This window comes from Pipistrellus kuhlii, unplaced genomic scaffold (genome assembly GCF_014108245.1).
Source record: "Pipistrellus kuhlii isolate mPipKuh1 unplaced genomic scaffold, mPipKuh1.p scaffold_m20_p_13, whole genome shotgun sequence".
Classification (NCBI taxonomy): domain Eukaryota; kingdom Metazoa; phylum Chordata; class Mammalia; order Chiroptera; family Vespertilionidae; genus Pipistrellus; species Pipistrellus kuhlii.
In genome coordinates, this window is record NW_023425438.1 from 38,380,833 (window position 1) to 38,393,857 (window position 13,025).

Sequence of the window (13,025 nt, forward strand, 5' to 3'; positions counted from 1 at the left end):
AGAAATGTAGTTTTCCCTTCTAGATGGGAAACTGGTGTAGAGAGGTTATGGCTTACTCGAATAGAAACAGTTAGTGAAGGGAAGATCTGAGACTGGTGTTGGTCTTGGGCTTCAGACCCAGAGCTTTTTCTACTGCATCCAAGTTTCTGCCATTCCTCCAGCTTAATGAGTGGGACTTCGCAATTAGGCTTTGTTTGACTTGGACTATTATTCCTGTTGTTATTTGGGATTGTGGCCATTTAGGCCCTCCCAGATGTGCGTTGTAGGGGAGATCTGCTTCCCATATCTCCAAGACACTGGTATGTAAAATGTTAAGGAATAGCCAGAGTAAACCAAGTGACTGACGCACATAAAGCGCTTAGTCAATATTTGTGTTGAATGCAAGATCTGTCACATAGTAATGGTCTCTTATGTTGTTAAGAATATTTGGGTATGATTGTTTCAACTAATTATAGTTCTACCAACTTATATTATCATTAAGCCCATATTACTCCATCTTGCCCTCAAAGATGTCATGAGAATTTCTGTCATTTTGTTAAAATTAAGTACTTACTACAATTCTTTTGTCTGCCAGTTAGTGACCATGTCTACTAGGGAAAACCAGGCTTACCTGGCAGGGCTTGTTCTGCCTGCCTTATGAGCCCTCGTTGAAGTTACCAGATTGATGATTCCTTCTAAAATATTTCAGGTTGTTAGTGTTAAACCCACCAGCTTGCAATACATACCTATGAAAATTACATTTCCCCTCCCCGGACATCTAACATAGCTCCCTCCTCCAGGATTCTGTTGCTAAGTTTCCTGAAGTCCCTGGAATGTAGTTTACTTGATCTAGTTCAGGGGAACAAGTACCTGCAGTTTCCTTTTACTAACTTGGTCTTCAGTTTACCTCTACCAAACTGGCTTAAGGAGATGAGCAAAATGTCATCCCAGTGAGATTCCAACTCATCGTTCTGGGTCAGGGCCACTCCCTAAGAGGATTGTTGTGATAGGAAAATTTAAGAAATACTATTTTATACTGTTTTTATTCAACTACAGTTTGATAACTTTTTTTGTCACCCATTAATATTCCACCATCACCTTATATCCATGAATTTTTCCAACCTTCATTGCTCTCCTTGCTCTAAACTTAACCAAAAAGGCCTTGTGGGCTTTTTAATGTTTTTGCAGTACTCATTCAGGATTTCTCAGGGATGTTTCAGCTCTGCAGCATTTACCCTTGTATGAGTATCTGAGCCCGGTCTTAGAAAGCACTCTGCTGCTCACCACTCTTTATAATTATCCCTGGCCCTCTCCTCTGTGATCAAAACTTACGTAGTTGTCCAATCAAAATTCCATTTTGAAGACTGACCAGGCTAATTTTTAGCTAGCATCTTCTTCCATTTTTCAAGTCCTAGGAATATACCTAGTTTGTTTGTTTGTTTGTTGTCTTACCTTCAAGAAACAGCTCAAGCCCTTATTCAACCACAGCAGCATCCTCCTCCCTGTCATAAAATCATGTGGTAGCATGATTACACTGTCACAAGCTTCATCTCAGCAATTAGAATTGGATAAGAAAGGGCTCTTTTTGGTTGGTGACTGTGTTTTCTTATTCTGTGGGTAATTAATTGTGCAGTGACTGCAGGTAATGATAACGGGGTGTCTCTTGTTTTTTCTAGGTGGTAAACCGTGTGATTTCTTCTGACTCTATTTCATCTTCTACCGGTAATTTCTGGAGCTCGAACTCTACCCTTTGCGACAAACAAAATGTACACATGTTAAACAAGGGTGTGCAAGCAGGTAAATTACTTGAATTTAAACATTTCTTTCCACTAAAATACAAGTAGCTCCTAAATATAAGATACTCAACATGAAACTAAATGAAGATTAACACTATACTCAAATGTCATTACTCACCTATCAGACTGGCAGAAATCTAAGCTTCCTAGCAAGTATGTGGGCAAGAGTATAAAGAAGTAAGTGCTCTCATACATTCTAGAAGGAACATAACTTGGAAGTACAACCCCTATGACAAGCAATTTGGCAATTTCTATAAAATTTCTTTTACCCTCACTTTTACTTTTGGAATTTAGCCTTCAGATATACTGTGCATTATATATATACTGTGCAAAATGGCAAGTATGTAGAATTATCCACATAGTTAATCTAAGTATCATTTAGTTTAGCAGAAAATGAAATACAACTTATATGTCCATCAATAGCCAAATGGTTAAATAAATTACTATACATCTATATAATGAAATCCTACTTAGGATGACAAAGGTCTCTCTACCAATATGGCAAGATCTTCATGACATATAATTTAAAAAAAAAGATAAGGTACAGAATATTGTATAGCGTGCTACTACATGTATTTAAAAAATAAGGAAGAGCCCTGGCCAGTGTGTTCAGTGGTAAGAGCATCAGCCCAAGCACCAAAGTGTCTCAGGTTCAACTCCCTGTCAAGGGCACATTCCTGGGTTGCAGGTTTGATCCAGTGTGCAGCAGGCAACCAATAGGTGTCTCTCACATCAGTATTTCTCTCTCTTCCTCTCTCATCCCCTCCTCTCACTCTCTAAAAATCAATGGAAAAATGCCCTCTGCTGAGGATTAACATAAGTAAATAAGAGAATTGTTTGAATGTGCACAGAAAATTCTCTGGAATAATGGGGTTATGAACTGGGTGAATGGAGAATAGGAGTGGAAAGGATACTTTTCATTTTATGCTTTTTTATATCTTTTGATTTTATAAAACAAAAATAAACTTCTGCCTTGACTTTTTCTTTCCCCTCAAGTCTTGTCTTTACATCTGTCAACCTTTTCCTTACCTAGGTGACTTCCAGGAGGACTAGAAGCATTTCCTGTCTTTCTCACTTGGGATCAGAACTGAATTTATATGTAATTCTTTCCCTCTAATATCTAAACTGACTAAGAGATAAAAAAAAAACCCTTCTCTTGTCCCCACTCCCTTCACTCTCCCCCTCTCTTTCTCTTCCTTCCCCCTTTCTTCTTCTATTTCCCCTACCTTCCTCCCTTTCTCCCCCTACCACCTTTCCTCCCTTCCTCTCTTCCCCATTTCACACTCCAACCCACCCAACAAAAGCCATAGCCTGCATTTTTGAAGCCTTAAAAACTTTTCATTTACTGATTTGAATATACTACCTGCTAACTAAGTAATCTTTCCCCTCAGGAAACTTGGAGATTGTGAACGGTGTCAAAAAACACACTCGAGATGTTGGGGTGATTTTCCCAACTCCAAGTCTTACTGAGGTTAAAGCAGAAGAGGACAGTGATGTAACTTCTTGGTCAGAAGAAAAAGTAGAAGAAGAAAAGCTCCTTACCAGAAATCTTGGAGACAAAAAGTTAAGGAAGAACAAGCAGAGTTGCTGTGAAGGTCTGTTTCTAATTCCCGGTTTTATAGCAGAAAAGCTATGCTCAGATTATTTTTTCTAAATGATCCTATGTTGACCCCATCTTCACCCCCTCACTACATTTATAGAATCATTCCTGCAGTTAAGCAGGCTCCTGGGCATCATGATGGCCTCTGACAGCTGAATCTGCTGAGAGCCTATTTTATGTACAAGTCTCTGAGAAATATGCAAAATCTTCTTTCCCCCACACCAATTAGTAGTTGGGTGTCCTTTATTTGTTTATTTTTTATTTTTATTATTCTTATTCTTATTATTAATTTTTTTTTTTTTTTTTTGGTTTTCAGATTGATTGATTGATTGATTGATTGATTTGCCAATGCAAAAACTAAACCACATACATGTTATTTTCAAAACTTGAATGTCAAGAGCAAAACTCTGGCTATTAAATAATAACAACAATGCCAAAAATCTCCTTTCTTACTTAGAAATATTTCCTGTAGAAGTGTCATGGTTTATTCCTATGGAAAATGTAAAGTCTGGTCCTAAGAAGGAAAACCTCAATCATCGTGGCCCTGGCATCTCCTGGTTTGCACCAATAACCAACACCAAACCCTGGAGGGAACCACTACGGGAACAGAACTGGCAGAGCCAGCACACGGCCAGCCACATGTCACTAGCAGGCCCAGGCAGAAGTCCACTGAAGCCATTAGTGAAAGCGACATTACAGGTACAGGGTCACTGAGTTAATGTTAGCCTTGTGTGTCAGGGGGGAGAAAGGGTGAGGCACAAAGAAGTTGAATCTGTGACGTGGCCTGCAGAAGCACAATCATGTGACCCTCATTTCTAGCACCTCCAGAGTTCATCTTTTCTCACTGTCATTATTAATCGAAGGCTGCCTTACTCTGTTAACCATTTTAAACCGCTCATCAACCTCAACATCTGAGGACAAGGCAGTAGAAGGGACGCTGCTCATCGAGTTTATAGGCACATGTTGGCCTGGAGGCCTCATGTTGGCTCAGCTTTATATTTGTTCCTCCAGAATGCCTACTGCTATATAACACGAAGTTTAAAGGGCACTAGTCTCTTTATATGTCCTTTGAGAGCTACAGCAAATGTTATTTAATGGTGTACAGGATGAGGCAAAAGTAGGCTTACAGTTGTTCCTATGGAAAATAATACAATTGTTAACAAATAATTTAAAAATAAACTGTTTTGTGTACTGACAACTGTAAACCTACTTTTGCCCCACCCTGTATTTGAAGGGAAATTTAATGTAGTACAATGGGCCAAGCTCCATCCTATCTGGGAGAGTTATATTTGCCACATCTTAGCTCTTGGCTTATTCCTAAGGCATTTCTTTGATCCCTCTGATTTCCCTACTTGAACTCTCCCCCACAGAGAGTTTGTTAGGTTATCCTGTATAATAAAAGTCTAATATACTAAGTGTCAACCAATCAAAGCATAATATGCTAGTGACATGCTAAGGCCTCTCAATCACTCTGTATAACTTGTACTGGTCACCAGGGACAGACAGTCAACCAGTAGACCAGTCACTATGATGTGTACTGATCACCAGTGGGCAGATGCTCCAACTGGTAGGTTAGGTTGCTGCTGGGGTCCACCCCATTGGGACTGAGCAAGATGGGCTGGACATGCCCTGGAGCCCTCCTATGGTCTCTCCCCAGCTGGCCAACCTCCCATGTCCCTCCCCGACCCCGATCATACACCGGTGGGGTACCTCGGCCTGGCCTGCATCCTCTCACAATCCAGAACCCCTTGGATGATGTCAGAGAGCTGGTTCAGCTCATTCCCACAGGCCAGGCCAAGGGACCCGATTGGTGCACAAATTTGTGCCCGGGCCTCTAATCCTCCTATATAATAAAAGGGTAATATGCAAATCGACCTAACGGCAGAACAACTGGTCACTGTGATTCGCACTGACCACCAGGAAGCAGACATTCCACACAGGAGCTGCCCCTTGGTGGTCAGTGCACTCCCACAGGAGGAACACCACTTAGCCAGAAGCTAGCTTGTGGCTGGCAAGCACAGTGGTAGGGGGAGCCTCTCCCACCTCCGTGGCAGCACTGAGGTTGTCCGACTGGCTGCGTGGGAACGGACCTAAGCCATCAGTTGGGCCTTCCCTGAGGGCTCCCGGGCTGAGAGGGCTCCCCTTCGGATCACGAATCTTGTGCACAGGGCCTCTAGTTTGCAAGAATAGAATAGAAAATACCTTTAGAAACAGACTCTTTAAATCCGTTGGTCAGATCCTGCTTTTCTAGGCCCTTAGAGAGCAAATTGCATCATTAATATAAGAATGGGGCTTTTTCTCCTCAGGAATCACTTCTGTTTCACAGACCTGACTTCATCTCCCGCTCTGGGGAGCGGATAAAACGGCTGAAGTTAATAGTCCAGGAGAGGAAGCTACAGAACGTGTTACAGAATGAGCGGGAGGTGCTGTTCAACACTGGGCAAGAATGGCAGGGCCAGGGGGACTCCGTGCACCCGCTCCCTAAGAGAGGTACAGCCTGCACTTCCCTTTCCTGGGTACAGAGGTCAAGATCTGCTTTTGTTCTCTTTTTTCTAAGGTCTGCTTCTTGTTATGGGGAGCACTGCTCAATACCAGGCCAGTTACATGGACAGAGAGACTTCTTTGCTTGCTGAGACATCTCCTGAGGTCACAAAACCCACCCAGTTTAGCTCTCAGAATTTGAATGATCCAAATAAGCCCAGTTACTCTTGCCCTATGACTGCATTTTAAAAACGATAGTGTACAGTAAGAAGGTATTTTTATAAACAATCTCTGTGTCTATGAGCAAGTTAGTTCCAAAAGTAGTATTATGTTTGTTCATTTCTTTCATTAAAGAGGGGATTGATTTCAGGCTTTTATACTTCATAGGGTGGCAATAATAATAATAACAATAATAGAAATAGTAGTGTTAGTAATTAAAATAATAGTTATGGCCTGGCAGGCTTTGCTCAGTGGTTGAGCGTCAACCTATGAACCAGGAGATCACAGTTCAATTCATAGTCAGGACACATGCCCGGGTTGCAAGCTTGATCTCCAGTGTGGGGCATGCAAAAGGCAGCTTGATCAATAACTCGCTATCATCATTGATATTTCCCTCTCTCTCCCTCTCCTTTCCCCTCTGAAATCAATAAAAATATATTAAAAAATAATAAGTAATCATTATGTAGCCCTTATGTTTTACTCAGACAGTGTTGGCGTTTAATACAATATTTCCTGAGGTGGATCCTATTAATATCCCTGTTTTAGAGATGAGAAAACAAAGGCTAAGAGATTACGTACTTACTAAGCTGAGATTTGAATCCAGGTGGGCTGGCTCCAGAATCATCGCTCTTCACAGTTATGCTCAGGAGTAAGATCAATAAAGTAATATTTGAAACCTGTGAAAACTACAAAGTACCTAACAGTTTCATCATATTATCTGTAAACGGGGCAGTGTATCAATTTATAGTCTAGTCTGTGCCACAGTGTTATGCCTTCAGGCGACGTAGGCTGCTGTCACAGTCATCATGGTTTAACCCTGGCCTTGGCCTTTGTCATTGGTGACCACCTAGCACTGTCAGCTCACAGTAGGACCTCAAAGTCCTAGCAACTCTGTCACACAGCTCTTGCACACCACACCCTTTCTTGTTATGTCACTACTCACTGTAAACCTCTTTTTCTCTTGCTTAGGTTTCCTGGCTGCCCAGAAGTATAGGCCTGTTGGAAAGAAGGAAATGATTCAGAGGTCTAAACGGTAAGGCCAAAAGAATAAGAGTAATTAGAAAAGTACCAAAGGACGTGTGTGCATACGTATGCCTAATCAGTGGTCAGGGACAACAGGGGGTGGGGCCATGAGTGGGGAGCGGTGGGGGATGGGAATGGGGGGATGAGGACAAATATGTGATACCTTAATCAATAAAGAAATTTAAAAAAAAAAAAAAGAAGAAGAAGAAGAAGAAGAAGAAAGAAAGAAAAAAGTACAAATCAGGCCAGCAAGTACTCAAGAGCTCTGGCTTGCCCTCAGAACAAAGGCATTCTGCTCGTTAAAACATAAAAAATTAGTTGTGAATTTCTCATGTATGACATTAAAAAAGAGAAGAATAGGTAGCAGATCATGGTATGGATGATTCATCTATCAAAGATAGAAAGAATTCCCACTAATTTGCATGCCTTAGAGAAGCTCATCCTTATTAGAAACCTAAATTTAGAGTATTTAGAAATGAATATTTATTTGGGGCCTTACTTTTATTTATTTTTCAGAGAGATGTACATATAATAGAACAACTTGGAACTGGGTCTTGAAGGATGGTGGATATTTTTAATTTTTTTATTTTATTTTATTTTATTTTTATATTTTATTGATTTTTTTTTTGCCCCCCTCCCTCCCATGCATACCCTCCCTCCCAAGAGTTTTATTGGTTGTACTTATATGTATGTAAACAAGTCCTTCGGTTGATCTATTATCTCCCCCAGATCTTCCTCCCCTCCCCACTGTAATTTGACAGTCTGCCTGTTGCTTTACAGTCTCTATATCTGTCTCTTGGTTCAACAGTTTATAATGTTCTTTATCATCCACAAATGAGTGAGGTCATGTAGTGTTTCTCTTCATTGATTGGCTTATTTCACTCAGCATGATGTTCTCCAATTCCATCCAGGTTGCTGCAAATGATGAGAATTCCTTCTTTTTTATGGCAGCATAGTATTCCATTGTGTAGATGTACCATAGTTTTTGGATCCAATCATCTGCTGACAGGCACCTAGGCTCTTTCCAAATTCTGGCTATTGTAGATTGTGCTGCTATGAACATAGGGGTGCATATATCCTTTCTGATTGGTGTTTCTAGTTTCTTGGGATATATTCCTAGGAGTGGGATTACTGGGTAAATGGGAGTTCCATTTTCAGTTTTTTTAGGAAACTCCACACTGTTCTCCACAGTGGTTGCACCAGTCTGCATTCCCACCAGCAGTGCACAAGGGTTCCTTTTTCTCCGCAACCTCGCCAACACTTGTCGTTTGTTGATTTGTTGATGTTGGCCGTTCTGACAGGTGTGAGATAGTACCACATTGTTGTTTTGATTTGCATCTCTTGGGGCCTTACTTTTTATCTAGGCTATCCTGTTTCTAGAAATCTCTTCAATACAGTGAGAAATAATGGAGTATGGTCCAATACACATTAAATTAAGCTTGAGAAAAAGTCAGGTTTCAGAAGCACGTGAACACTGCCACTATAGTCTTTAAAAATAAATATTTGTGCTTCTGTAAAGGCGGACACTTTATATGCATAGTATATCTCTGGAAGGATACACACAAAAACTGATAATAGTGATTGCCTTTGACAAAAAAAAAAACAACAACTGAGTGACTGGGTAGGAAAAAGACTAATTTTTTGCCTTTATATATTTTTTTAATTTTGTTCCATTGTGTGCATTAGCATTCATTAGAGATATGCATATATTGATCATGAGAATGCCATGGAATAACTGAATTAAGAGTTACCATTTAGGGGTTCATTAGCTACCTCCTTAAATAAGAATAGTTTTCTAGCCAGCAGAATGTTTGAAAACAGTTTACCTTAGATGCTTAAAGCATTCCTCCTGAAATTATGTTTTTACTCTCCATTTAGTAAACCGTTTCCTTAAATGTACTTCAAAGGGAGGCTTTAATCACGGAGTTCTTCAAGTGTGCTTGTAGACCTCTGGAAGTTCTGAGACCCTTTCAAGGGATTTGCCAGGTCAAAATGAATCTCAAAATAATACTAGAATGTCATTGCCTTTTTCAGTGTGTTGACATTTGCACTGATGATGCAAAAGTAATAGGGAAGGAATAAAATTGCTGGTACCTTAACACTATTTGAGCCTGCTGGTCTAGAAGGTTTTGTATTCTTTTCTTTCTTTCATTCTTTCTTTCTTCCTTCCTTCCTTTCTTTCTTCCTTCCTTCCTTCCTTTCTTTTTTTATCCTCATCCAAGGATATTTTTTCAGTTGATATCTGTAGAGAGAGTAGAAGGGAAATAGGGGGGTGGAGAGAGAGAAATATGGATGTGAATCACATCAATGAGTTTCCTACTGCACTTGCCCCGATCAGGGTCAGGGATCAAGATCGAGCCTGGAACTGGGGTAGGTGCCAGCAGACGCTCTAACCTCTGAGCAGAACAGCCAGGGCAGGAAACTGTACTCTTTGCAGCCACCTGCCAGCAGTGTAAGGGAAGTACATGCAGAGCACCTGCTGAGAGCAAGACCGAGGCCGGTTCAAGGAAGGGCACTTACACCAAGGTTTGTGGAGCGAGCTGAAGTAGAACACAGTCTTTACTTGAAAAATGGTAGATAAGCTGATTATTCCGACCTGAGTCTGTCACTTCAAGTAAAACAGCTGACAGTGTTTACTGCCAAAGAGAAAATTTGAGCTTTCAAGCAAAAAATCAAATTCTAGAAAACTTGGTCTACCACTATATGGTTGACTACCTCCCAGTACTGAGACTTTTCTGATGATGTCAGCAATGATATTAACAAGTACGTTGTTGTTATATAAGTAAATATGTCAGCATTTAGAAGATCTGCATAAGTCACTGGGCCAGTATTCTCCCAATGACTGGCATTGTGTTACAAAATCAGGCATGGATAGACGATCCATTCAAAGTGCAAGATAGACCTCTGTTTATATGAGTGTACAAAAGCTCATTGATAATGGGTTTAGATTCTACATTGCAACTACTTTTTAAGAAACTAGCACTTGTCAAGTTTTGGTGCAATATCAAGAAAATCAGCAATTATCTGAAAAGAATATTAAAATACTTCTCCCTTGTCCAACTGGATTTTTAAAAATGTATCTTTTAACTAGACCGGTATATTACAACAAATGTAATACAGAGGCAGATGTAAAAATCTAGCTGTCTTTTATTAGACATTAAATTTTTATAAAATATAGATTTACAAAATATGTAAAACAGTACCACTCTTACTAAACATTTTAGTTTTGGGAAACGTGTTAGCATGCAACAGGTTTATTATTTTTATTTTTAGGTGCATTAAGAAGTAAGTATTTTTGCCCTCGCTGGTTTGACTCGGTGGACAGAGTGTCAGCCTAAGCAGCCCCGGGCTCCTCTCTGGCCGAGGGCACACACCTCGGTTGCAGGCTCCTCCCTGGACTGGGTCCTGGTCGGGGCTTGTGCAGGAGGCACAATTGGTGTGTTTCTCTCACGTTAATATTTCCGTCTTTCCCTCTGTCTTCCACTCTAAAAATCAATGGGAAAATATGCTCAGGTGAGGATCAAATTAAGTACTTTTAAAATGTTTAGTTTTAATTTCTTATACATTAGATCTCAATAGATAAAATTCACATTGACCAAAATTGGCCTCAAGCTTTAAGAGTATAAAGGGGTCCTTGTCCAAAAAATTTGAAAACCATTGCTTTATTCTGTCACAAAATTTAATTAGGGGAAATTCCAGTGCTCACTGTGTGGCAGCTAATTACACTCACCTCAGTGAGAGGAGCCCCTCTGTAAGGGACTGTGAAGCTGGCCTAATGGAATACCGTAGAAGCATCTTCTATAAGGTGTCAGTGCTTCAGAACATAAATACAGGCAGCTGTACAAGTGCACTGAGTACCCCCACCCTGATCCAGGACACCCTTCAGTGCAAACCAGCCAGCCCCCACCCGTGCACCAGGCCTCTATACCAATAAAAGGGTAATATGCTAATTAGACTGGGAGACCTTCCAAGTGTTCTTCTGGACAAAGCCATGGTGGCAGGACTGAGGTAGAGGTGGTTAGAGGCCAAGAAGGAAGGGCAGTTGTGGGTGATCAACCAGGATGGGACGGCAGTTGTGGGTGATCAGACCAGTGGGGGAAAGGGGCAGTTGGGGGTGAGGAGGCCATCAGTGGGGGTCAGTTGGGGATGATCAGGACAGCGGGGGGGGGGCAGTTTGGAGTGAGCAGGCCAGAGGGGGGACAGTTGTGGGCAAGCAGACCAGTGCGGAGGGAAGCTGGGAGCAAGCAGGCCAGCAGAAGGGCAGTATAGAGCGAGCGGGTTGGTAGGGGGGAGGTTACAGTTGGGGGCAAGCACACTGGCAGGCAGAGTGGTTAGGAGCAGGAATGTGAGCAGTTAGGAGCCAGCAGTCCTGGATTGTGAGAGGGATGTCCGACTGCTGGTTTAGGCCCGTTCCCTGTAAATGGGCAGTAGGACATCCTTCAAGGGGTCCCAGATTGGGGGGGACCCCACACACACACACACACACACACACACGAATTTCATGCACAAAGCCACTAGTATGTAATAATTGCTCTCAAGAAACCATTCACACAATGTAATTTCTGACTATCCTGATTAGTCTGGCTCCTAGATTTCCAGCCTTGGAATACAGCCTTTCCTGGTCGAAGCAGAATTTCCCTTCATACCACATGTTCTTTTCCAGTGGCCTTTGTTATCTTCTCTAATAATGGTCCTTTTTTCCCAGCTTTACTGATATTTAGTCGGTGAGAAGACATCATGTGCCTCTGTGGCCTGGTAACCTCACTGCTTTCTGTCTTTCCTAAGGATTTATGAGCAGCTTCCAGAAGTAAAGAAAAAGAGAGAAGAGGAAAGGAGGAAATTGGAATATAAGTCGTACCGGTTGCGAGCCCAGCTGTATAAAAAGGTCAGTCAGTCCCAGAGCGGAATTGGTCAGGTTTATCAAGGAAGAGAAACTGAGTGACACACACCTGACCTGTTGGAATTAACTCATTGATGCACTGTACCACTGCTGAAATTGGAAGATAAAGGCACCTATGACTAGATTTCAAATCTAAAAATAAAAAACCAAACCTAAAAAGGCCCCTTCAAAGCATACATTGGGAAGGAAACCAAATTTCATCTTTAGGGGTCAGTTTAGATGTATGTTACGGTAGAAATGGTCAAGTCCAGTAGAATTCCAGCGTCCCAGGTGGTAGTTTTATACCTTTAGAATTTTGTAAAAGGCTGGAAAGTTCTGCGTGTGGCTTAAGAGTTGCCAGAGCCTGGCACCATGTCCTGCCCATCGCTCCCGTGGAATCAGTGTGCTGTGGGTCCCAGAACCTCCCAGGCAAGGGCACTTGCTAACAATTTATTCCTTGAGAAATGAAATGGGCCACATCCTTCACTGTCCTGGTTCCCTTCCAACGAGGACGCTGAAAGTCAGAAAACAAAGGACGCATTCATCCCAGACCGAACGCTTCTGGAGCACATCCCAGAGTTCAGGCTGGGCCTGCTCCAGTGCGGAGGCCCCAGCCCTGCACAGGCTCTCACTGTGCTGTGTGTTCGCCAACTCCAGTCTATCAGGATTGTAGAATGTCTGCATCTGTACAGAAATAATAGCTACTGGTTAGAGATTATCTTTCCTAAACACTCCAGGAAGTATTTTTCGTATTGTTACCATAGTTTCTGTTCTGGGGAAGGTAAACAAGGTTTGGTCAGAACCCCACCGGTCTTCAGTGCCATGTCCGAGGGAAGGGGTGCCCATCTGCCTGGTCGCGAGGTTGCTAACTTCTTTCCTGCCTGTCTTTTCTTCCACAGAAAGTGACCAATCAACTCTTGGGGAGAAAAGTTCCCTGGGACTGACAGATTATTTTCTTCAGAGCCATGGAATTTTATTTTATCAACCTGAAGAAGCATAACCCTTACTTTGAGTCTGGTTCAATAAAACAAACTCTCTGTCCATGTGT

At 41.7% G+C, this 13,025-nt stretch overlaps 1 protein-coding gene across 5 annotated transcripts in view; it reads left to right on the top strand.

Annotated features, from left to right (window-relative positions):
- Positions 1-13,025, top strand: part of ALMS1 (ALMS1 centrosome and basal body associated protein) — a 131,449-nt gene extending 118,424 nt beyond the window's left edge. For 2 of the 5 annotated variants that reach the window (XM_045580904.1, XM_045580908.1), the window contains 7 exons: positions 1,656-1,776; positions 3,167-3,370; positions 3,848-4,074; positions 5,682-5,865; positions 7,045-7,108; positions 11,884-11,983; positions 12,877-13,025. In XM_045580904.1, coding sequence (XP_045436860.1) covers positions 1,656-1,776; positions 3,167-3,370; positions 3,848-4,074; positions 5,682-5,865; positions 7,045-7,108; positions 11,884-11,983; positions 12,877-12,921 — 945 coding nt within the window. In that variant the 3' untranslated portion in view covers positions 12,922-13,025. Of the gene's footprint in view, positions 1-1,655; positions 1,777-3,166; positions 3,371-3,832; positions 4,075-5,681; positions 5,866-7,044; positions 7,109-11,883; positions 11,984-12,876 lie in introns of those variants that run through there. The other 3 variants (XM_045580905.1, XM_045580906.1, XM_045580907.1) reach the window with 2 other exon arrangements.